Source organism: Leuresthes tenuis, unplaced genomic scaffold (assembly GCF_036924035.1).
Source record: "Leuresthes tenuis unplaced genomic scaffold, fLeuTen1.0.hap1 SCAF_15, whole genome shotgun sequence".
Classification (NCBI taxonomy): domain Eukaryota; kingdom Metazoa; phylum Chordata; class Actinopteri; order Atheriniformes; family Atherinopsidae; genus Leuresthes; species Leuresthes tenuis.
Genome location: NW_027325369.1, coordinates 1,539,407 through 1,563,178, shown reverse-complemented (window position 1 = coordinate 1,563,178; position 23,772 = coordinate 1,539,407). Strand labels below are relative to the sequence as shown.

At 43.9% G+C, this 23,772-nt stretch overlaps 1 protein-coding gene across 1 annotated transcript; it reads left to right on the top strand.

Annotated features, from left to right (window-relative positions):
* The first annotated feature begins 314 nt into the window (after positions 1 to 314).
* strn3 (striatin, calmodulin binding protein 3) lies at positions 315 to 21,693 on the top strand. The gene is made up of 16 exons (XM_072364834.1): positions 315 to 882; positions 8,106 to 8,209; positions 9,349 to 9,422; positions 10,158 to 10,236; positions 10,478 to 10,639; positions 10,812 to 10,950; positions 11,507 to 11,642; positions 12,786 to 12,925; positions 13,006 to 13,184; positions 14,719 to 14,766; positions 16,483 to 16,604; positions 17,498 to 17,665; positions 19,556 to 19,696; positions 19,829 to 19,936; positions 20,235 to 20,321; positions 20,430 to 21,693. Exons 1-16 carry the CDS (start codon positions 625 to 627, stop codon positions 20,597 to 20,599), a joined length of 2,115 nt encoding a protein of 704 aa, XP_072220935.1. The 5' UTR covers positions 315 to 624; the 3' UTR covers positions 20,600 to 21,693.
* Positions 21,694 to 23,772: the final 2,079 nt, after the last annotated feature.

The following is a 23,772-nucleotide window of genomic DNA, read 5'->3' as shown; positions in this document are numbered from 1 at the left end:
AAGGTTAAAAAACCATGCTGCCTTATTTAATTCTCCCTCCCCTGTTGACTGACAATCACGATAATCTTTTAAAGTAAGCTTATGCCAGTGATCTATTCTCTCTTTATGAACATAAGTAGGAAACGCAGGAACTGCTTCTTTTTGTCATAGCCAGCCTATTTTGAAAATTATTACCCACTTCATTGTATTTAATAATTTCCATACCTCAAGAGAATTACCTGTGCATCTGCGTGCGCGCGTGCGCGCGCGTGTATGTGTGTGTTACCCTTACCACCAATCACAGTAAAGCGTCCTACCCACTTCCTTCCAGCCTCCGACTCACTTTAATACGGATTGCGAAGGAAGATGGATGCCCCATCATGCAGCGCGGTTGGATTCTCCCATCGTGACTATCACATCCAGAGAGCGATGATGGCGGCCGGTTAGACCCACACGTAAACAGAGCGTTCACATAGCCGCAGTCGCTGAAGCAGTTCGGGGCAGCCAGCTTCTCGCACCGCGGCGGTGCCTGCGCGATAGGCACCAAGCGGAGGTACAGCGATCCTTCGAGTTTTCTTTTTTAAAACATAAATCGATTTTTTTTTAAACAAACATTAGAAACAATCATACGAAAAGAAAAAAAACATGGACGAGCACCCTGGCGGAGGAGGAGGAGGAGGAGGAGGAGCGGCCGCTCCACGACAACCGCAGCAACAGCAGCAGGGGAGCATCAGTAGCCCTAATCCTTCTGTCGGAGCAGTCATGGTGCCGCAGCAGACAGACGACTTGCCCCGGCCGCAACAGCAGTACACCATTCCCGGAATCCTGCACTACATCCAGCACGAGTGGGCCCGGTTCGAAATGGAGAGGGCACACTGGGAAGTTGAGAGGGCTGAGCTCCAGGTTAGTCGCTTAGCTTAGCACTGACACGGCTACACCAAACCCACACTGCCAATAACAGGAGGGGGCGGTGGGTTGTAGAAGTGAGCATTTAGTGTCTAAATGGCATTTTAGAGAAGGACTGGGGGACGTTTAACCAGCCTGAAGCTTTGGGATCTGCCCGCTGAGTTAACAGCATCAACACGGAGTTAGCTGCTGGCTACACATCGCTGCCAAAGATGTGTTGTCAGCTAATTCTGGTGGATCCGCGTTGTTGTTGCCTCTGTGGCAGGCTTGTCTGTTTGTCCTTCCGTTGTGACGTTAAAAGTTTAAAGTTGCTGATTAGATGTTAATCAGAGTGAAAAAGGAGAATAGAAGTACTTTGAGTTGTTCTCGTCTGTCACGTTAGCACAGTTAGCTGTGTGGCTAATGTTAGGTTTAAAGGATAGGCCTGAAACTGACTCTCACAGACACTCTCTGTTTTCAGAGTAGTTTAAGAAGGGATATGATAAAAAAAAAAAAACTTACAGTTGACAACCCAGTGTCAAATGAGTTTATTCTTGTGTGTAGTAGTGGTGATTTAAAAGAAAAGAGCTGCACTGTCCACTAATGGGAGCACGAACATCTCCACTGATGGAGGAAAACCAGCCATAATCCAGCAACTTTAAGGCAAGAAAAGCTCAGTATTAGTTCACTGTGGTTGGCTTCAGAACAATAACCAATAATACTGCTTTAAAACTGCACAATAGGGCGGCATTGAACCCAAATCATATCTCCATATTTTTGGGCTAAATGGTGATATATATCTCAATATTTTTCCCTGTAACGGACTAACAGAAAGGCTTCCAGGTCCTGTTGCTGCACCACATGTCAGGCGTCAGTGCAAAGTGAGACACCTTCGGCAGCCAAGCGGTGGGCTCTCTCTCACGTCCGTCTACGCTCTGGCAGTACTTCTCTGGCAAAGTCATTTCAACACTGTAACTGATATGTTGGGTCAAGGGTTTTGAGCAGCTGTATGAAGCCGTCCTGCTCCACGGTCGCGATAGGGAGCACGTCCACGCGATATGGTGGGATACTGCTTCAGTAAGACCACCCTCTCCAACGCAGGGAGAGAGGGAGCACCTGAAGTCGTGTGATAGTCAGGAAGAGGAGAAATGGGCCTGTTGGTGTGATTCGAGGTCTGTTGGTAAAGAATAACCGTATCCTTCGTATAGAATTATATGGATACGATTTAAAAACTGGCCGAATACCGGCACCTTTTCTCGTGTCGCACCACAGGCTCACACACACATCACAGCAGGTGACTACGCCGGGTAAAATCATTAGAAATAAAAGGGGTCTGGTTACTGTTGAAGAGGTATGGATGACATAAGACTTTGTCCTGATACGGTCACATGACTTCCTCAGAATTCGACCTTTACTTCATGGAACTGATCCATGACCCATTTCTGAACATTTTCAGCAACAGATCCATATATTTTTATTGGAAGATGATCAGTTCCTCATACTTGCATATTCTGTCAGGCTGCAAGGTTTCTTTGAAATATAATCTATGCTGGAGAAAAGTCGAAGCTGATAATCCTAAATACACACTCGCATGTGATTGGTGGGTTATTTTTAGGAATAATCACTGCATATACAGTGCAAATATATAAGAAGAGTGTTTGTCTGAATGAGTAAGTGAGAAAGTTGTTGTAAAGGGCTTTGCTGAACTTCAGCATTTCCCAGTTTTTCTCCTAAAGTCACAAAATCCCTGAAGCAATGTAGGGCTAATGCAGCAGCATCCGAGAGCGTTGCACATTTGATCCAACAGCTGTAAGTTCACTGAATAATCGTTATTCCCATCAGAAACATGTTCTGTGGGGATGCAACAATCTGAACCCTCACTTTAGACTGGTGAGCTGTCACATATACTTAAGTTGCACCAGTTGTTCCACAGTGGATTACTGATGCAGAGGTCTTTTTTTCTTCCTTTTGACAGTTTTTAGCTCAAGTTAAACTGTGTACTTGTTGTTCCAGTGAGGTCTGTAACCGTAGCCCCGACACCCTGCGGCGGGCTCCACATTAACGTTTGCCCGCATCTACACTCCGTGTTCGGGGACATGGAAAGTCTCACCCAGAACAATCAAGAAATCATTGAGAATCAGGAAGACTCTGTGGGATTTACAGGCTTAAACACTCACCATCAGCAACTGGCAAAGTCTGTTTTTAAACTCTTCTTCTAACAAAGAAAAATGAAATTAAACGAACAAAATGAAACGACAAAGGCAGTTCGTACAGATTTGGCTGGACAGATGTGCCCCAGATGTACCCTTCTTTGCCCGCCGGTGTCACATGTAGAAACAGTGAGGGCATGGCATGGTGGGGTCAGAGTGCTTCTCACCTGCGAGGCAGGTAGTAACTGGTTAATTACCACAGGCTGGGAACGTGGCAGTCTAACCCACACCGCTGTCGTCACTGCTGAATATTTAAGGAATAATTACTGTTTATAGCTTGTTTAGGTTGGAATGGACTTCAGTTACCAACTTCTTTGGGGACTTATCTGTTGAAAGATGATTGAGTTTAAGTGTCTGGGGGTCTGGGACAGGTACTGGGACCCTTCATGCAGTCAGAGAAAGTGTCAGCACTCATGAGGTTTACAACAAGATTACTGATTACTCAGTGGCTGCATCAGTTTTAAGGTCAGTCCAGCTGTTCTAATGCAGCTAGCAGCATAACTGTAGGCTTTCACCGGGTTTTACCAACCTGCTTCCTAACGAAAGAACACTTCTTTATCAACGTTCTTCACAAAAGTGCCGGATAGAACCATGTCATTGTAGTTGGTACCAGTTACAGCAACTTCACACGGTGATTCTGATAGTATTAAAATGAAAGGAGGGGGGGCAACGCCTCATTTGCTCAACTGTCATTCCTGACGTGTACAGGCAGGTTTTATAAATGCCCAAATCCTCACGTCTTAAAGACGGCACTTCATGTTGTTTTAATTGTTCCGCTTTTAATTCTACAGTATTACACTGTTATAACGGCTGTTTACTGTGTAATTTTGTTGATATGGTTTTGTTTAGTTCAAATTCTAGTTGAGATTAAGAGCGTAATGATGAAAATATTAATTAAATGTTTTAATAATGTCAGTCCATCTGATTTGTGTAGTCTGGAACTGAGCTGAAGGGAAAGTTGACTCCCGATCTGTAGATTCTCCATCTTAGTGAACTTAATTGAGGTGGATCTTTCTCCATCTTTTAGGAGCTTTTCTACATGTTTTTTTTTTTTTTTTACATCATGACTACATTTGTTGGTGATCGATGAACATTTTGAGGGGACCTGCTTTCCTTAAAATGAACGAGCTGCAGAGTATCGCTCATTGCAGTGACAGGGGACCTCCGTCACGGCTGACCGGTCCTCCGTGACAGAGGACCGGTCCGCAGCGACGGAGGACCGGTCCGCAGCGACGGAGGACCGGTCTGCCGCGACAGAGGACCGGTCCGCTTATTTTTTCTGTTTGGGTTTAAGCGCTGCTTAAGAAGTCGGACTGGACACCATGTGTTGCAGGTCCAGTCAAATGTGTCCCGTTCACCTGGCATTTCTGGCAGTAGTTGTGGAAGTGCCATTGACTGGTGGACTTGTAAAGGGGGCAGGGCTGTGGAACAGGAGGCTGTAATTAGCCAGCCTGGCCTACTGGGCCCTGCGCTGACGGCTCAATCCCAGCTGAATGCTAAAAGTAGAAAGGCTCAAAATAGCTGCAATACACACACAGCAGCTAAGCTTAAACTTAATCTCAGTCACAAAATAAAGAGATGATGTTGTTGTTGTTTTACTGTTTATTAGTTGGTTAGAAAACAGCTGTAATGATTTACAGTGTAAATCTGGTACTGGCCGTGCGTGTTCTGTCTCTTAGTGCTTGTCTCGTGACTTTTTGTTGTGTATCTTGCTGTGTTTCTATAGAAAAGACATGTCAGGACTGTGGGGCTGTATGGGCTGCTCCTTCACCTTAAAAGGGCCGTTTGAGATTGGACTGGTAGTGAGAATCGTAGAAGAAGGAGGCTCAGAAACCGGTCAGCAAGGGTCCTCATTTAGCTGGAAGGACAAATGTGTGTGTTTGTGTGTAAATGATTCAGTTGTTCAGGGGAATGCCCCTGATGACTCACCCCCTTTTACAGTCGGGTCTGATCTGCTCGCTCTGTAAATTTGGGTGGATGACCTCACTACTCATGTATATATATACATACATACACACCCCTTCATGCTCTTTCACTGTCATCATCACCCAGGTGTTCTGACCTCACTCATCTCCCGAAGGAGCTCTTGATTCAAGTTAATCAGGCACACTGAGAAGTCATATGACTTCAGTCTTAAAGGGCCGATGTATCACCTAAAAGCCACTAGGTGTCGCACTAATGCAGCTGCAGAAGAATGGGAGACCTAATGGGAGCATCTGCACCAGCTATTTCTCTTTGTTGGGGTAAAAAAACAAGACCATCAAACTCTGTTCTCATCTTTTTTTTTTTTTGTTGTTGTTGTTGTAACTATTGTTAAAATATGTACCGCTGTAGCAGCTTAACTATGGGATGTTTCAGGCTCACCTGAGCCATCCCTAACTATAAGCTTTATCAAAAAGGAAAGTTTTAAGCCTAAAGATAAGGTAAGAGAGGGTATCTGCTTCCTGAAGCCAAACTGGCAGCTGGTTCCACAGAGAGGGGCCTGATAACTGAAGGCTCTGCCTCCCATTCTGCTTTTAGGGGCCTGATAACTGAAGGCTCTGCCTCCCATTCTGCTTTTAGGGGCCTGATAACTGAAGGCTCTGCCTCCCATTCTGCTTTTAGAAACTCTGGGAACCAGAGCTGAATAACTCAATCTTATTGTAATTTAGCCATTGATCTGATCCGGTGGCCCTCATGTAACCGCACTGACTAAAGGAGGCAGAGGAGTAACTAAACATCTGACACACGGAGCAGGTGAAAGCAGGAGATGGAGGAAGAGAACTGGTAGCCATGCTAAGCTAGAGAACCCGCTACACACCGCTAAAAACTGAAAAATAAAGACTAGAGTGAGTGTTAGAATAGAACAAGAACATGATGGAGTAATTGTGCAAAAACATGTAACTTATTAAGAAGTATTGCATGATTTTAATTCTTTTAATAGTCCATGAGGAGCAGTAAGTTCCACACAAACAAGGTAACAGGAAGTGATGCAGTAGGTCTTAGTGTAAAGCGTGATAGCGTCAGCTATTTGTCAGCATTTGTCTTGTTTTCCTGCAAACTAGTCTTTACATCATCATTTGAGTTTCTGCTGTACACTAAAGGTGGTGAGTGTGATCTCACAAACACTGACTGAAAAACATGGGAAAGGCTTTCTTTCCTTTAATGAAGAAGACCAGACGGTCCTTTTCTCTTTCTTTCCTTCAACAGAGCAGGTTATCCAAACAAAAGAAACTGATTCTAATGGTGTTTTTCCATCACTTCATCAGACTTCTGCCATGGTTTGTTTTCCGTCTCAGACGGTTTCTCCTCAACAGGCATGATCAGCTGTTCATCTGCAGCGCCACACTGCTTTGCTTTGTGTGCATTCATCACATCACATCGCCTTCGCTCATGCTTCCATCCAAAGTGATCTACAGATGAGGAATATAAGGAGGAGTAGACTGGTTAACCCAGACTGGTATATGGAGTGGTTTGTAGACTGAATGAGTTTGTGAGTTTAGAAGGGTTTAAAAAGCTTTTGAGTGCTAGAGACTCCCATCAACCCAGAAAAACCCAGAATGTTTAAATTCATACTTGCATTTGGTAAACGTATATCATCAATATTTATATCATCCAAGCACACAAAGGAGATTTCCATCTCTGTTGTAAATTGTGCGCTGGACTTTCAGACAGGCAGAGACATTTTGCTGTGCACAATCGCAGGTGGCAGCCAATCAGCGGTCCAGCTGGAGCGGTCTCCACGTTGCCTTTTAGGATTGACTTGGCTCTCTTGTTACCTTGGCTTAAGGTAGCACTAAAAAAGTACCTGTAAGTAAGTTGTAACATATCTGAGAATTTGCAAATTCAAATTCACAAATTCTGTCAAACTTTATTCCAAAGTAATTAAAGTGTTTTACAAACACTGAGGACAAAAAGGAGCTGATGCAAAATTCCCTGGAAAAAAAGATTAAAGAAAAGTTGAAGTGTTGTGCTGCTGTTGGTTGGAAGGACTGTTTTTTTTTTTGTGTTTTAACCTGATGGAGCAGGTGTATGTTGGCCTCTCTTTGACCGGGCTCTGCTGTAGTTTCACTGATTTGTTGTTATGTCCAGTCTGAGATCTGGTTTTCTGTGCTGTCATGTCTCACCTGCTTCTGCAGACTGAAAAGTCACGCGTCTCCTCCTCAGGTTGTCAGGCTTCAACACGCTGCAAAGACTGCTTCCAGCTGCTAGCTGGGGTCAGGGTTAGCTGAAGGCGGCGTTTTTCTCCCATCAGTCATGATTATCAGGTGCTCTCCTCAGTTTCTGTAGTACGCAGTGATCAAAGTGTTGTTTTATTTGGAGAAAAGAAGGTGACAGATGTGTGTTGAATTGGTTTCTTGGTCTTCTCACTATTGCAGTCATTCGTCACGTATAACTAGGGCTGGGTATCGATCAAAATGTTCCATACCGGTACCTTCACTTCGATACCGGTTCCTGAGCGATACTTTTTATTCTATACCAATTTTATAATATCAATTCTAACAGAAAGGAAATGACATCACACATAACAGCACTAATCTTCAGTTTTATTTGTCAGCTCAGTATTTTTCCAGTCCAAGCAGTTTTCTTACAGAAAAAATTAATATCAAATAATTTCCAGAGCAAAACCGTTGCAAACAGGTGCCAGGTTGGTGTCTAACACCATCCTCCACACTGAGGATACTTTTCACTCTGCAGTTTCCTTCAGAAACATCAGCATGTCTGCTTTCTGCAGTATTAAACTGCAGTAACACTGAGATTACTGCCGGATTTCTCTGAACGTTACCTGTTAAAATCCCACACACTGCGCCTCCTCTGTGCTCTCAGATGAAGCTGAGTCCAGAGGTGGAGACTTTGAATGATGCCGCTCGGCTCTGGTGTCCACAGGCTGACTCTGACTGCTTGTTTCTGGGAAACTTCTTCAGTTAAGAGTCAGGCTCTTTTTGTCCTGTGATTTAATTCCAATTCCAGAAGCTCATCAGAAACTTTCCTCGCTGTTACCCTGGTGTGACTCTGTGGCTTGAATCCTCTTTCCTTTTTGTGTCTCTCCAGGCCAGAATAGCGTTTCTGCAGGGGGAGAGGAAGGGCCAGGAGAACCTGAAGAACGACCTCGTTAGAAGAATTAAAATGTTAGAATACGCTTTAAAGCAGGAAAGGTAAGAGACTTCCCTCACTCTTTCCTGAGATGTCAGAACTTTAAATCACACTGGTAACTTGTACAAACTTGTGTGTGTGTTCCCTTAAAGTTTCAGTTAAGCTAATAAACATTTGTTGAACACAATAATCCAGTTCAGTTAAATTTTATTTATATGTAGCACCAAATTACAGCAAATGTCATCGCAGCAGCCTAAATGATCTGCAAAGAGGGAGGAGCAACACCGCAGGTGTTCTTTGAAGAGGATTAAGTTTGCTCGAGCAGGAATCCTGATCAAATACTGAATGAACTCAGTATGTAGCTGTGTGTCAGAAACAAAGACTCAGAAGGGAAAGTTGTGTGCCGACAAACCAAATGGAATTCAGCGCTGAGATGGTTAACGCAGCGCGTGTACATTTCATCTCTTTCCTGAGCTACATCCATAAAAAGACCCAAGTTTAGGCCTAAAAATCTCAATTAGAATGAGTGTGGTTAATAACACCTTTATTACTGCTGTGTGTCAAAGCCAGAATGATTATTTGTGTGACAAACAGCCTTTTGTGCTGATGGCGTTTCTGAGATTTTCTTACTGGTGACACGCTGACAGCAGTCATAAAAGGGATGTTGACTCATTGAAAAGTGAAATTTGCACAAGACGATGGATCCTGTAGCGGAGCCTTCTTCCTCTGTCAGACACACAGCAGTAGCTCATCAAAATGCAGCATTTAGCATGTTTTAGGCATTACTGTTCACAGATCGTGGCTCAAATCACCTTTAAGGTGGTGAGAAGTGTTTTATTCTCCGTCTATCTTCCACATGAAGTCAGCTGTATGTCTCTGATTTACATAATGTGTGTGTTGTGGTGAGTTTGGTCTCTGATTTACATAATGTGTGTGTTGTGGTGAGTTTGGTCTCTGATTTACATAATGTGTGTGTTGTGGTGAGTTTGGTCTCTGATTTACATAATGTGTGTGTTGTGGTGAGTTTGGTCTCTGATTTACATAATGTGTGTGTTGTGGTGAGTTTGGTGTCTGATGTTCAGCAGAGTAATGTGACTAAATCTGTGTCATGTAGTCTTTTTAAGCCACAGTTGCTGCTGTGCCGAGGCACACACCTGGAAATGAAAGTTTAAATGTTTCTGCTCTGTTCTGTCCTCCTCAGAGCAAAATATCACAAGTTAAAATATGGAACAGAGTTGAACCAAGGAGAAATGAAGATGCCAAGCTTTGAATCAGGTAGGCAGATCTTCTCTGACCTTTTGTACCACAGATTCATCGAGTAGAGCAGAGGCATCCCTTTAATGTCCCGTCTCTGCTCCTCAGTCACACTTCCTGCTGGTCTTCACATTCAGACTCCCTTCTCTTCCATTGTTTATGGAAAACTGGCTGTTTTAATGTGTCAAAACGGTCTATATCAATAAATATTTGAATGTCTTTATTTAAAAAAAAAAAAAACAGGCATGTTTAATGTATTTTTTCATGATAGTGAAAGCTAATTCTAGAGGAAACAGCTGGATTTATGACCACAGATGAATTATCTAAAAAGAAAAGTGATAAATTAAGGTCAGTGGGGGGGAAACTGTGTCATGAGCCACAGCTTTGCTCAGATGTAACACCGCTGCACAGTGGCCTGCATCATTTCATCAGGGCCCACAGTCTTTGGGGCGTTCCTCCATGAACTCTGACGGCATACAACAGGTGAACTGGGAAATATCAGGACTTTAGGCCACATCTTAATGTCTGTGGTTCACACATCGTTTTGGAAGGTGGCAAAGACCTCGTGCATGGAGGTGCATACTTTCAATGAGTTTATATTTCATTTTATCTACATTTTTTCCTTCTTTCATCATTCTTTCTTCATAGTTTTGAAGAGAACAGCAAAAAGCCAGTAGTTAGCCTTCATGTATGGGTCTTTTGAGCTGTTTCTGAGGTGGTGCTTCATTAGTCAGCATTTCTGTCTTTGTCCTTTAGACACCAAAGAGTCGGAGGTCTCTGCCGTTCCGACCAACAGTCAGCTCACATGGAAACAAGGACGGCAGCTACTCAGACAGTAAGAATCTAAGATCTGACTCATGCGCTTTACGAGTTTGTACCGTAAAGCCCAAATTTCCACGTCTTAATCTTAATAACCTCACCGCAGTCGAATATATAAAAGTTGAATTCCATTTTTGTTGGTTTCTCCCAACTGCTTTGTTGTTTTATGATTATTTCTTATTGAAAAGCAGTGCGTGTTAGAACTGCCACAGTTGCTCCAGTTTCCTCTGATGCCACGCTGTTTGTGTTGTGTTCAGGTACCTGCAGGAAGTCGGTTATACAGACACTATTCTGGACGTACGGACTCAAAGGGTTCGCTCTCTGCTTGGGCTGTCAGGTTCTGAGCAGAACGGAGCTGTGGAGAACAAAAACCTGCAGCACTTGATCAATGGGACAGAGCGTTGCAAAGACAGCAAAAGGTTAGCACTCAACCCGTGGCCTTGGCCCAGCTCACATCAGAGTTTCACCCTCAGGAGCGTGGAGCTGACCCGACTGTAGCTGTCACAGGGCGACTGTTGCAGCATTTAAACACACCGTGTTTCTACTCCACTTACGTACAGAAACACTTTGTTATTGTGTGTGTGTGTGCAGGATTCCAAGTGACGATCTAGAGACCTTCAACTTTCTGGAGAACGCAGAGGACAGCGATGAGGATGAGGACGAGGAGGGAGACCTGATGAATGATGTCGGCACCGACAAACACCACCGAGCCAAAAAACACAAGACCAGGGTATGTCAGCAGCTGACAGCCCTTTCTACACCGCTGCATCCACACGTTTTGTCCCCCTCGCCTTCTTCTCTCCTCCCTTCCACAGTTTTTCTTTTTGTTTTTCTCTTCTCTTCACTTCAGTTCAGTTTTATTCCTATAGCACCAAATCACAACGTCATCTCAAAGCAATCCAGTTCAAGCCAATTACAGTCCAACTGGATTCAAATCAAATGAATTCAGTTGCACATTAGAAGGGTCCATCTGCCTGGACCAGCTGGGGCTGAGAGGACAGGAAAGAGGGGACAACAAGCAGCGTAACACCAGGCCAGAGACACCTGCTGAGAGAGAGAAACACAAGTTAATGACAGCAATGATGTCAGAGGGAGGAGAGGTGCATCATGGGAGCTCCCCCAGCAGGCTGGGCCTATAGCAGCAGAACTATGGGATGTTTCAGGCTCACCTGAATTTAACAGGGAGCCAATGAGGAGAAGCTAAAACTGTAGAAACATGACCTCTGCTGTTAGATCTCATCAGAACTCTGGCTGCAGCATTATTTCTGTCTCCTCTCCTCTTTTAGGTTGGAAACGAGGGCTTAGCATCAGAGGATGATGCTGACACAGAGGAGGCCCTGAAAGAATTTGACTTCTTGGTGACAGCGGAGGATGGAGAAGGGGCCGGTGAAGCTCGTAGTTCGGGAGACGGAACAGAGTGGGGTGAGATGCTCAGTCCTCCTGCCTTCCATTTACTGCTCCAAAACTAAGAATCTGACAAAGATGGCATGTCAGACCCTCATGGATTTAAAAGATCTGAATTTCTGGACAGCTGGTCTTGTGCTTCAGACTCCTGCTTCCTAACTGTAGAAATGTTGGACATCTTACTTTCACTGACAGTCTTTCTTCAAACAGTGTAGCATATCGGTTGCCGAGCAACACACATGCATATCACCACATTCAGATTGGGCTGATTATCAAGACCGATTTGCTCGTTTATTGATTTGTTATTTGTGAATTGATAGACGAATAAGTCCACAGCAACTGAACCTGTCTGGGACCTTCTATGTAACATTTTGTGCTGCTGAACTTTCAGGATCAGACTTGCTAACACACACCTATCCCTTTCAGCACTGCTCATGTGGTAGTAGAGTAAAAGATGAAACAGAAAAATCTGTTTAACATGATTATACTGACAGAAAACAGGTGTGTGTTCGGCCGGTTCAGAGGCGCTCTCGAACATCTGGGCCTTTGTCCTTTGACCATCATTCCATCTATCGAATACTTGTTTTACACCAAAAGTGACATGTTTTTTAAAATGTGGGTACACTCACTGAAGCGAGCCGGTTAAATCCCTCCCCGCTGTTGGCTGGCTCTGAGGGAAACGTGTTCACAGCTGGTTCTGTTCAGCACTTGTTGCAGTTGGTGGGTGTGTGTTTCTGTCATGAAAGAGTGAGGCGTGCCCTTTACGTAATGATCAGAGCCATTTGTTGAGGGTGGTGCAGCAGGACGTGTGACAGATGCTGTGTTACGATGCGCTGCAGTGCAGCTGCAGTCTTTTATTTATTCATTTATGATGGATCAAAGTGGCTAAATCAATAGTTTGATGGCTAACTGTCAGAGGAGATCAGCTTCTCAACACTGTGAGGGACAGGAAGAAGCTTACTGGCTCAGGAGAACATCGTGTACACGTGCCCTCAAAGGGAAAGTAACAAACAAAGGTGTGACAAAAAGGCTCAGTTTAAACTTTCTTTTCTTTTGGAAACATGTCATTATTAAAACTAAAGGAGAGGAAGTTCTGAGCTTAATATTTCTCTGTTGGATTTAAATGGCAAAAGGCATTTATTTAAGTTTCTCTCTCTGCAGCGGAACCTCTACCGTTCCCCACCGGTGGGGGGAAGTCCTTCTTATTGGGGGGTTCAGACGACGTATTGGAAAGTGTGCTGGGTCTGGGTGACCTTGCTGACCTCACTGTCACCAACGATGAAACGGACTTTGGCTACAATGTGAGAAAACTGACTCCAGCTGTCATTCATTTCCTGATGTTAATGAATTTAATTACACTGTCCTCATGTCATCCCCTCAGCTGTCATCCAATAAGGAGTCTTCATTCAGGAAGACGTGGAACCCCAAGTACACGCTGCGGAGCCACTTTGATGGAGTACGAGCCCTGGCGTTCCACCCTGTCGAGCCCTGCCTGGTCACCGTGTCTGAAGACCACACCCTCAAACTGTGGAACCTCACCAAGACCGTTGCTGCCAAAAAGTATACCAACAGCAGCTCTACAGCTGAGCCACACACACACACACACACACACACACACACACACACACACTGGAGCAGTAGGGTTGTAGTCACACAGCAGCTCTACAGCTGAGCCCCCCACACACACACACACACACACACACACACACACACACACACACACACTGGAGCAGTAGGGTTGTAGTCACACAGCAGCTCTACAGCTGAGCCCCACACACACACACACACACACACACACACACACACACACACACACTGGAGCAGTAGGGTTGTAGTCACACAGCAGCTCTACAGCTGAGCCACACACACACACACACACACACACACACACACACTGGAGCAGTAGGGTTGTAGTCACACAGCAGCACGGTGCTCTTACTCAGCCTTGCAGCCTGCTGGCAGCAGCTCACCTCGTGCCTTCGTTCACTTTCACAGAGCTTCTTCCACACTGACAGCTGCTGACATGCAGCCTCTTACTGTACTTTAGAAATTACGTCAGATTTTGACAAATCTTGATCAAAGTGCAGTTTCTTAAGTGTAAGTACAAAAGCAGTCAGTAGTTTGAGTGCATGTACTCATCCGGCAGTTCTTCTTTGTCAAATAAAAATCAATATTTAACTTTTAAACTAATTGAGAATTAATAAAATATTTCAAATGGACTTCCTGGAAGCTGGCTCCATCTGCTTTTATGATGTCACTGCAGCAGCTTTATGAGTCATCAGCGTTGAACTGATTCCCACTTGTGTCTCACAAACTCTAATTGCAACCAAAAATCTCACATCTCATGAGAGGAATTCTCGTCTTTCCACCGGTCAGAAGGATATTTGCTGCGTCTCTTAGCTCAGACACTCGTATTTTGCAGTAGTTCCACCTGACTAACATCTCCTTACACTTGCTGTTGAGCTTTTTGTCTCTGTTTTACTTCTGGGAAGCGCTGATGTGGGCCCTACTTGCAGGTGTTGGTAAATGTAGATTTCCACATGAGAGCCAGTTTCAGAACAGCCTGCAAAGTGTTTTTTACTTTAAATCATTTTAATAACGCTCAGCTTTTACCTGGAAACCATTCAATGCAATGACTTCATGGAACTGGTTAAAAGGCAACAGGTGGGAACCGTAGAGTGCAGGGATATGAGGTGGAGAAAGACGTGTTGTTTTCAGTCCATGGATTGTAATGGATTGTGCCAGTTATGACAGATGATTTCACCATGTTCAGCAACACTGTTTCTAATCTGACCAGAGATGGTGAAGTCCTGGGTTCCCTCTGCTGTAGAGGAGAATACTCTCAGTCCTGACGGGTCCCACAGTTTTTCTCCCCTTCATGGCATCTCTTTGATGCTGTTCAGCTAAGCTTTAACACTGACGCATCAGTTAATTTATTCTCAGTAAAGAATTGCCTTTAGGATTTTCTGCACCACAGTACACAGGTTAGATCTTAGCTTTGAGGAGAAGCGGGAGTGACACAGATGATGAGTTCTCTGCTTATGAATGATCGTGTGCTGAGTAATAATCTGCATCTGTTTCTACTGTTTTTCAGAAGTGCCTCTTTTGACGTGGAGCCCATCTACACATTCAGGGGTCACGTGTATGTATCTCAGCTCTCACCACACATTGTTCTACTTTAAATCCTGGAATATTTGAGTCGGGACCCACGGAGTAACAGACCCACTCGAGTGGCAAACAGTCAAAATAAGAATATGCAGCAGTGCAAGAGTGCTTGCATATGCGACTGACGGATGTGTTTGATTTGAAAAGGGGCTCTCTGAAGTTCAGGTAGTGGTTAGTACTCATGACATTCTTTGTATCAGAATACTTTTAATATTTTACATTAAAAAAAAAACTACAAAAAGTAGGATCCCGTTTGAAAAATCCTGACCTTTTCTTTAGATTCTTACTGATACAACTGATCAGTGTCATTATTGCTTATAGTTTTTATGCCTTTTTTAATATTTTTATTTATTTAATCAAACATTTTTATGTCCTTGCCCAAAAGTGTTCAAAATATGTTGATAAAATATCAGAAAAATGGTAATAAAATGGTTAAAAAATATATTTTTAATTATAGTAAGATCTCCAGAAAACAGAGAAAAAGATCATAATTCAAAACTTTAAGCTCGCTGACTGTTAGTTTGAGCACAGTGCATCTTGTTGAAGAACGCACTGAAGCAAGCTTCTGAACAGAAAGTGACTGTCTCTGACAAAACTGTGGAATTATATCAGTATGAAACGGAGTCATGGAGCTCCCAGAGAGGACGTCTGTGTGTTACGTAGGTTACCTGCCATCAACACCTGGACCTGCTGTGTGATTTAATGCAGTAAATACAAACACATTGAAGCTTCTCCTCTATCCACACCAGAAACACTCCAGCTCTGCATATAGATACAGATAGTTTACTATATTGATCCCAGAGGGAAATAGTTTAGCAGTTAGCTGTAAGTTAGCAGCAGATGCTAGCAAACAATGCTTTCTCATCAACAGTAATGGACCAAGCCGGAGATGTGCACAGCGTAACTCGTAGTAATGCATGTGAACCGTTAATTACTGCGTTTAAACATTTTGGATTTATTAACCTCATTAAACAGTTGTACCTGGAGACCTCCATCTTTATCAGAAACATGCCGATAATGTAACGTTAACACAGCGAGAGTGAGGAGAGGACCAGTGTTGTGTTGGAAACACACCTTAAACACAGCTGCAGGTTGTCTGAGTTACAGAACGGAACCGTTCAGCTAGAAAGCTTCAGCTAACAAAGTAATGTGGGAACAATAATGTTCATCTTTCAGAAAGGAACAGCAGTAACTCCTTAGAAGTTGGTGTACGTCATCTTCATTAGCTAAGCTGTTAGCGTTAGCTTCAGCTAACAAAGTAATGTGGGAACAATAATGTTCATCTTTCAGGAAGGAACAGCAGTAACTACTTAGAAGTTGCTGTACGTCATCTTCATTAGCTAAGCTGTTAGCGTTAGCTGCTGCTAAACATATAATAAATAAACCATAAATAATTGTTTCTGAGATACTTCCGTTTCCTTCATCTGAAGTTCTGGAACTGATCTCTCTTTGTGGCTCAGTTTCTGTACCTCTGGCTAAGTGAGGGCCTTTCAAACAAAGGGGAACTTGTGGGAGGTTGTGTTTTTGGGGAGTTTTACACCTGCTGGTGCTTTTCCACACCCTTTATCTGCTCCCAGGACCAGGAAGAAGGGTTTTTCCATCATGTATTTTGTGTTAAAGGTTTTAAAGTGGTTTGTGACGCCTCCCGGTGCTCCAGTGAAAGCAGTTCTGTTTGTATGCCCTGTGTCTTCAGCGGTCCAGTGTTGTCGCTGGCTATGACCTCCAGTGGTGAACAGTGTTTCAGCGGTGGCATTGACTCAACTATCCAGTGGTGGAACATCCCCTGCTCCAATGTTGACCCGTACGACACCTACGGTACTCACTTTTCCTTCTGTAGCATTGAGAGCCAGCATTATCAGCAAATGTCATGTAAAGATATTCATAAAATGTTTTAACCTTTTAGTATATCACCATATTCCAAAGTATGTTTGCCTGCTAACATGCTCACATACCCAAAAGATGTGGCACATCACGTGAAGGTTCTCCCACTTTGTGTCATCGTGTTGTAAAACTGTCCAAACCTTTAGATGATGTTTCCATTTTGTAGACATTTTATATCATTTTGACATAAAAATGCTTTCACAGTCTCACTTTCTGTATTTCCAATTCAGAATTTTTGCCACCTTTTCACACATGGATCAGGGTTAGCCCTAACGTGCATGCACGGTTAGCACATGCACGGTTAGCACGTGCACGGTTAGCACGTGCACGGTTAGCACGTGCACGGTTAGCACATGCACGGTTAGCACATGCACGGTTAGCACATGCACTTCACAGCTGGAGTTTCTCTGTTCACACAGTACTCTGGAATAGCATTCAGGTGGAGAACAGATGATGCAAAGTCAGCGTGTTTCCAGCATGTTGAGAAAGGAGCGTTAGGCTGATCTCACTTCGAGTGAGCGGAAGCCAACAGGTGGTCAACAGAAAAGGCTATGATCCAGCAACACACACGTCCACACACTTGCTGTTATGCTCGAGAGGATTTGGTTGCAGTATCCTCACATATAGGCCATATATAGGACATATATACTCATCTACTCATTGATCCTCTGAACCTATCATGCAGATGTCTGGATCATTATCAAACATTTATGTTTACACGTGCAGCTCTTCCTGAAAGTTCCAGGGCTGCAGTGCATGTGTTTTTATGTTTGATTAACATGAGCCCTCTCCTCTCTCCTCTCTCCTCTCTCCTCTCGTGTTGTCAGATTCCAGCATCCTGGCAGGGTCATGGGTCGGCCACAGTGACGCTGTGTGGGGATTAGCTTACAGTGGCATCAAGAACCGCCTCCTGTCCTGCTCAGCTGACGGAACAGTGAAACTATGGAACCCCATGGAGAAAGATCCCTGCATCAGCACTTTCAACACAAACAACGGTGAGTAGGCAGATAACCATTTTTCACCAGCTTGTTTCAGGGAGGCTCAAATTTAGAACCCTCTCGGAAGCAGTTTACTTCTCCACAGCAGAGGCAATATCCTAGCTAAGGAAACCAACAGATTGCACCGAAACTTCAGTCCAATCTCCCGTCCTGAGCCTGAGGGACTGTGGAAAGGAACGACTCCCTTTTAACAGGAAGAAACCTCTGGCAGAACCAGAACCAGGAAGAAACCTCTGGCAGAACCAGAACCAGGAAGAAACCTCTGGCAGAACCAGAACCAGGAAGAAACCTCTGGCAGAACCAGACTCAGGAAGAAACCTCTGGCAGAACCAGAACCAGGAAGAAACCTCTGTCAGAACCAGAACCAGGAAGGGTGGCCATCCGCCTCGACCAGCTGGGGTTTGAGAAGACAGAAAAGAGGGAAAAGAGGGGGGAAAAACACCATAACACCATTCAAAGGATACCTGTTGGAACAGGGAAACACAAGTTAATAACCACAATAATGCCACATGTACATAAAATCATTTGAGAAATTAAACAGGGAGAAAAAGAGAGCAAAGTGAGGAAAGGTGTGACAGATGAGGTCCCCCAGCAGTCTAAGCCTATAGCAGCTTAACTATGGGATGTTTCAGGATTACCTGAGCCATCCCTAACTATAAGCTTTATCAAAAAGGAAAGTTTTAAGCCTAATCTTAAAAGTGGAAAGGGTGTCTGCTTCCCGGACATTTACTGGCAGCTTATTCCACAAGAGAGGGGCCTGATAACTGAAGGCTCTACCTCCCATTCTACTTTTAGAAACTCTGGGAACAACAAGTAAACCTGCAGTTTGGGAGCAAAGTGCTCTGTTAGGAAAATATTGTACAATGAGATCTTTAAGATATGATGGAGCTCAGTCATTAAGAGCTTTATATGTGAGGAGAAGAATCTTAAATTCTATTCTGAATTTAACAGGGAAACTCTTCAAACAGATTATTTCTATTTAAATGCTCACAAAGTTGAGCCGCAACTATTTTTTCAAGAACTTTAGACAAAAAAGGGAGATTGGATATAGGTCGATAATTAGCCAACACTTCTGAATCAAGAGTAGGTTTTTTAAGTAAAGGTTTAATTACAGCAACCTTAAAAGTCTGAGGTACATATCCTGTCAACAAAGACCGATTGATCAAATCCAATATGGAAGTGTCAATTAAGGGGAAAACCTCCTTGAACAGTCTGGTTGGGATTGGGTCTAACATACAAGTTGATGGTTTAGAAGAGACTATTGCTGTTGTTAGCTCAGAGAGATCAACTGGACAGAAGCTGTCTAAATACAATTCAGGTTCGAAAAATACTTCTAAAGCTGCTCTACTTGATGATACATCAGTGATAATAATGGGAAGGATTCCATTAATCTTCTCTCTGATAGAAACAATTTTATTGATAAAGAATCTCATGAAATCATTACTGCTGAGAGTTAAAGGAAAACATGGCTCAACAGAGCTCGGACTCTTTGTCAGCCTGGCAACAGTGCTGAAGAGAAACCATTATCATATTAACATCTGACACACGGAGCAGGTGAAAGCAGGAGATGGAGGAAGAGAACTGGTAGCCATGCTAAGCTAGAGAACCAGACACACTGCTAAAAAGTGAAAAATAAAGACCAAAGATCTGTAAGGGTGTGATTGTTAGAATAGAACAAGAACATGATAGAGTTAACTGCAAAAATGTGTAAATTCTAAGAAGAAATTGAGTGATTTTTAATTGTCAAAGAGGAGCAAGAACTTCCACAGAACAAGGTATGGTAGCAGGAAGTGATGTAAGGTAGCAGGAAGTGATGTAAGGTAACAGGAAGTGATGCAGTACGTCTTTTACTTAGCTGTAGTTGAGTTTCCATGTGTCTGTGTGCAGAATACGGGATCCCCACATCGATGGACTTCAACGGTTGTGACCCCGCCCACATCGTGGTGTCCTTCAATAATGGAGACATTGTGGTGTATGACCTGGAGACTTCCCAGGTCGTAATGGTGCTGAAGGGACAAGGAGACAGCTGTAAGTCCTCAAACACAGATGTTTGATGCTGTTTGGTGTGCAAACCTCCTCCACATGCATCTGTGAGACGGAGAAAACGGTTGTGTCATTTTTACCTGCTTCAGCTGCTCTTGTCTTTTCTCCCTGACTCAGCTCTGCCGTGTTTGAATCATATTAATAAAGTGGTGAGCCATCCCACGCTGCCGGTCACCATCAGCGCTCATGAAGATCGACATATCAAATTCTTTGATAACAAGTCAGGTGAGTCTGGGTTGCTCTGCTGCTGCGCCCCGCTGGATATCTGATACCACACGGGTCGAGAGTTTGTGGAGTTGTGTGTTTGTGGAGTTGTGTGTTTGTGGAGTTGTGTGTTTGTGGAGTTGTGTGTTTTTGGAGTTGTGTGTTTTTGGAGTTGTGTGTTTGTGGAGTTGTGTGTAGAAACCCAAAAAAGCAGAAAGTTTGAACCTTTTTCTTTCTCTTTGTTGACTTTGGTCATTTAACCCTAAAGAATCTGGATTACTGTGGAAGTGTTAACATGTGTGTGTTGTACCTGCTGCAGGTAAACTGATCCATGCCATGGTGGCTCATCTAGATGCAGTGACCAGTCTGGCTGTGGATCCTAATGGCATCTACCTAATTTCTGGCAGTAAGTCTCATTGAAGCACAGCTGATGTGGAGGTGTTGAAAACTCATGTTTCATTTAGTGAAATGTGAGTTTGGACAGTGACGACTTTCCTCTGGTTCTGCTTCTCAGGTCACGACTGCTCTCTGCGCCTGTGGAACCTGGACAGTAAAACGTGTATACAGGAGATCACAGCTCACCGTAAGAAGAGTGAGGAAGCCATCTATGATGTGACCTTTCACCCCTCCAAGGCCTACATTGCCTCTGCTGGAGCGGACGCCCTTGCCAGGGTCTACGTGTAGATGAGGAGGAAGAGGAGAAGAAGGAAGCAGATGACCGCAGGGCAAGAGACAGAGCGAAACAGGCTAATCTGGACCCACAGCCAGGATTCAGGTCGGTTCAGGTTTCTGAACACAGATTATATATTAATATGAAAGACTGGAGGTGACAGGATCTCCATCCGAAGACTGAAAACACGCATGCGAGCACACACGCAGACCGTTAAAAGGTGGGGCAGCGTGAGCTCCCTGCAACTAACAGAAGAGACTGAGACACTTTTCAGCTGCAGAAACAATGTGGAAGCATTGTTTAAACCGGCAGACACACAAAGAGCAGCTCACATTGTACTGTGATGTCATCTGACCCCTTCTGCAGAGTCCTAACCTTAGCTCTGATCACACGGTTCTCATCTTCTCCTCACCATGTTAACAATAGTGTTATCTCCTCATCCAGACAAGAGAAACGGAGCAGCTTAAAGGAAAAATCGCCCTCAAACCAGCACTGTGTTCAGTAGTTTGGTGATTTCCCTTCCTCCTCCTGATGGTGGTGATATTATATCCAGCAGACAGGTTAAACCTTTTGTTCATGCATTCACTACACCTGCGTTGTCATTTTCCTGCATCATCGTAAGCCATTAATTTGTGCAGCAGCCAATTGCAACACATTGCATCTTGGGATTGTTGGGTGTTTTACATGTTTTTGCCCTCAGTTTCACTTGAATTTCTGAAATCATACAGTGGATAAATTTAGCTCTCTCAGAATGCACACAGAAGATGGCAGTAAATGTAGTGCACAGTATGTCAAATAGCGTTCACAGTTGAGAATTAAGGCCGAAAATGGCAAAACAAAATATATATCTTGATATGTTTGACAGTTTTTCTTTTTGAGGGTACCGTTCACATTTGAACCAGTGTGGTACACATGCAGGTACCTGGAGTTCTTTACCCTGTGGTACCTTTTTTTGGTACTTTACTGTCTCTGTAGTACCTAAATTAAATGTCAGTAATTAGTCTAAGCTTATTGAAGTGAAACAGTGCTTTGATATGTGATGTCTGTCCAAGCAAAGAAATGACAAATGGGTTTTTATTTCAACAAATAAAAATAAGAATGAAAGAAATTTTACAGCTTTATACAGTTTTATACCCCATTGGCTTGTCACGTGGCCAGGGAAGCATAGATTTTAAAGTTTACATGGCTTTGAAATACTACTTAGACTTCAGACTTTCTAAGGTTGCCGTAACTGAACTGCAGTCCTTCGAACTTTCAGGGCTTCGATTTACACTTTGGCCATCAGTGAGTCACTGAGATTTGACATTGTTACATACACTTAAAGCAGCTCTGAGAAAGCGAGTTTACACTCATAACTGCGGCCAGGCTGACTCTGAGGTGGAGGGTGGGGGCGGAGCCTAACTGTGAGCGAGGGGAAACGCAAAGACTGACAGCTGTAAACTGTAGAAAATGGTTTAAAAGAACGTATTTAGATAAATGGAAGAGCCAAAATAGCGCTCAGCCTAACAGGGATGCAGCAAGAGATCTAAAGATGTGTTTCCAAAAAGAGGAATCTCCCCAGGGAATGGTCAAACCCTCACTGAGCACTTTTTAACCTTCGTAGGTTCCTCAGAGTGATATAAACTCTATTTTTAAGTCTGTTTTACACTGGTCAAATATGTATGCTAACATCTGGCTTTTGAGTGCATTCACACGTGTTTATTGCTGTCGTTGTGGGTTTTTCGTCTGCACTGGCCTTCATGAGAACACAACACCTGGGTGCAGCCACTGCTCTCCAGTGAGGATGCTGCAGTGAGGATGCTGTGCCCGCAAAATGCGTGTTTACCAACTGAAATGTGTCACATGGGGCGAGATTTAACCATTTAACTGTGGTCCAGTATCTGTTTGTCTGAAATGGCCATGAGGCCATGAGTCCGAACCGTGACGTGGGCTGTGCAAACTGGAGCCAGGCTTTACTGGGCCTGTTGGCCAGATCTACTCCTGAATCTAAGAGCGTGAACATCTCAAAGATATGAGAATAAAAAAAGTGATATGTCCAAACAGAGCAACCAAAACTTCAGACTGCATCCAAAAGAACTGAGCACGTGCACAAGGCCTCACTGCCCACTTGTGACAGGCCTGTAGGATGTAATGTAATGCCAGCCTTCGTGTTGCCGTAGCTACAGGCTCGAGTGGAAGCTGTTCTGAAACGTTTTAGAAATACTCCAGACCGATGGCATGTGTGAACACAGATATTCACCACACTCACTCCAGACTTGGTGTGAAAGGTCAGCTGATGAGGTGAAAGGTCAGCTGATGAGGTGAAAGGTCAGCTGATGAGGCAGTGTATGACGTTGCAGCAGATCTTCTGGAGCATTTCCTGCCTGTGTGCCAGTGAGAGTTGCTGCTTCATTCATCCTTTCACATTGTGTATGCTGCTTTGCATTGTGGGTATGTTCAGACGCCAACACAATCGGGTCTGCTGTTCTCAACTTCCACTGTGGAATTTCTGCATCACTTCCTGCCTCCAGCTGCGAAACACGTGTGAACAGCAGCCGTGGAAAAGTTTACTGTCCGCACCTTTTTCTCTAAATCTCTGTAAAGTTTCTCTGCAGTTTCTGAAGCGGTTCTGATAGGCTTGGAAGTCTGGGTCAGTCGGGAACCCTAACCCTAAACTACGATAAGCTGATATGGAAATTGGATGGATGAGAAGTTTCTTGCATCTTTTATCCATAACCCGAAGCTTGGAATATGGCAATGAAAAGAAAAGCCCTCTGTTGCTGTTCAGTGCTGCTCGTTTGCACAGACCAGGCGGCTCAGGGCTGCATCAGTGTGTGCTACCGCAGCACATTGACCTAAGGTCGGCTGATAACAGCATGCTGGTAAGAGCGGTGTGTTCCACAGAGCTGACACGGGTGGGAGCTCATGTCACAGATAATGAGTCAACATCTTTTTCTTCTCTTGTTTAATTGAGTAGAACATTCTCGGGACTTTTTAGAGAAAAAGAGACAAGTTGCCATTGTTGTCACCAGCCAAACATCTAATGAACCACTGACTGAAGGAATCAATCGAAATATCCTCGATACACCACTCCTCTGTCAGGGCACAGCCGCTTACAATCAGTTTTGGTCCCAGATTTGAGTGTTTTAATGGTTCTCCGACAGTATTTGGGATTAAGTTGACCCTAAAGCCAGAATTTTCTCCATAA

What these genes read in the sequence shown, in the direction of transcription:
- strn3 (XM_072364834.1), top strand. Translation starts at nt 625, where the DNA reads ATGGACGAGCACCCTGGCGGAGGAGGAGGAGGAGGAGGAGGAGCGGCC. An exon ending in CCAAAAAACACAAGACCAGG is followed by an intron (nt 10,951 to 11,506) that starts GTATGTCAGCAG and finishes CTCCTCTTTTAG; the next exon opens with GTTGGAAACGAGGGCTTAGC. An exon ending in TACACATTCAGGGGTCACGT is followed by an intron (nt 14,767 to 16,482) that starts GTATGTATCTCA and finishes CTGTGTCTTCAG; the next exon opens with CGGTCCAGTGTTGTCGCTGG.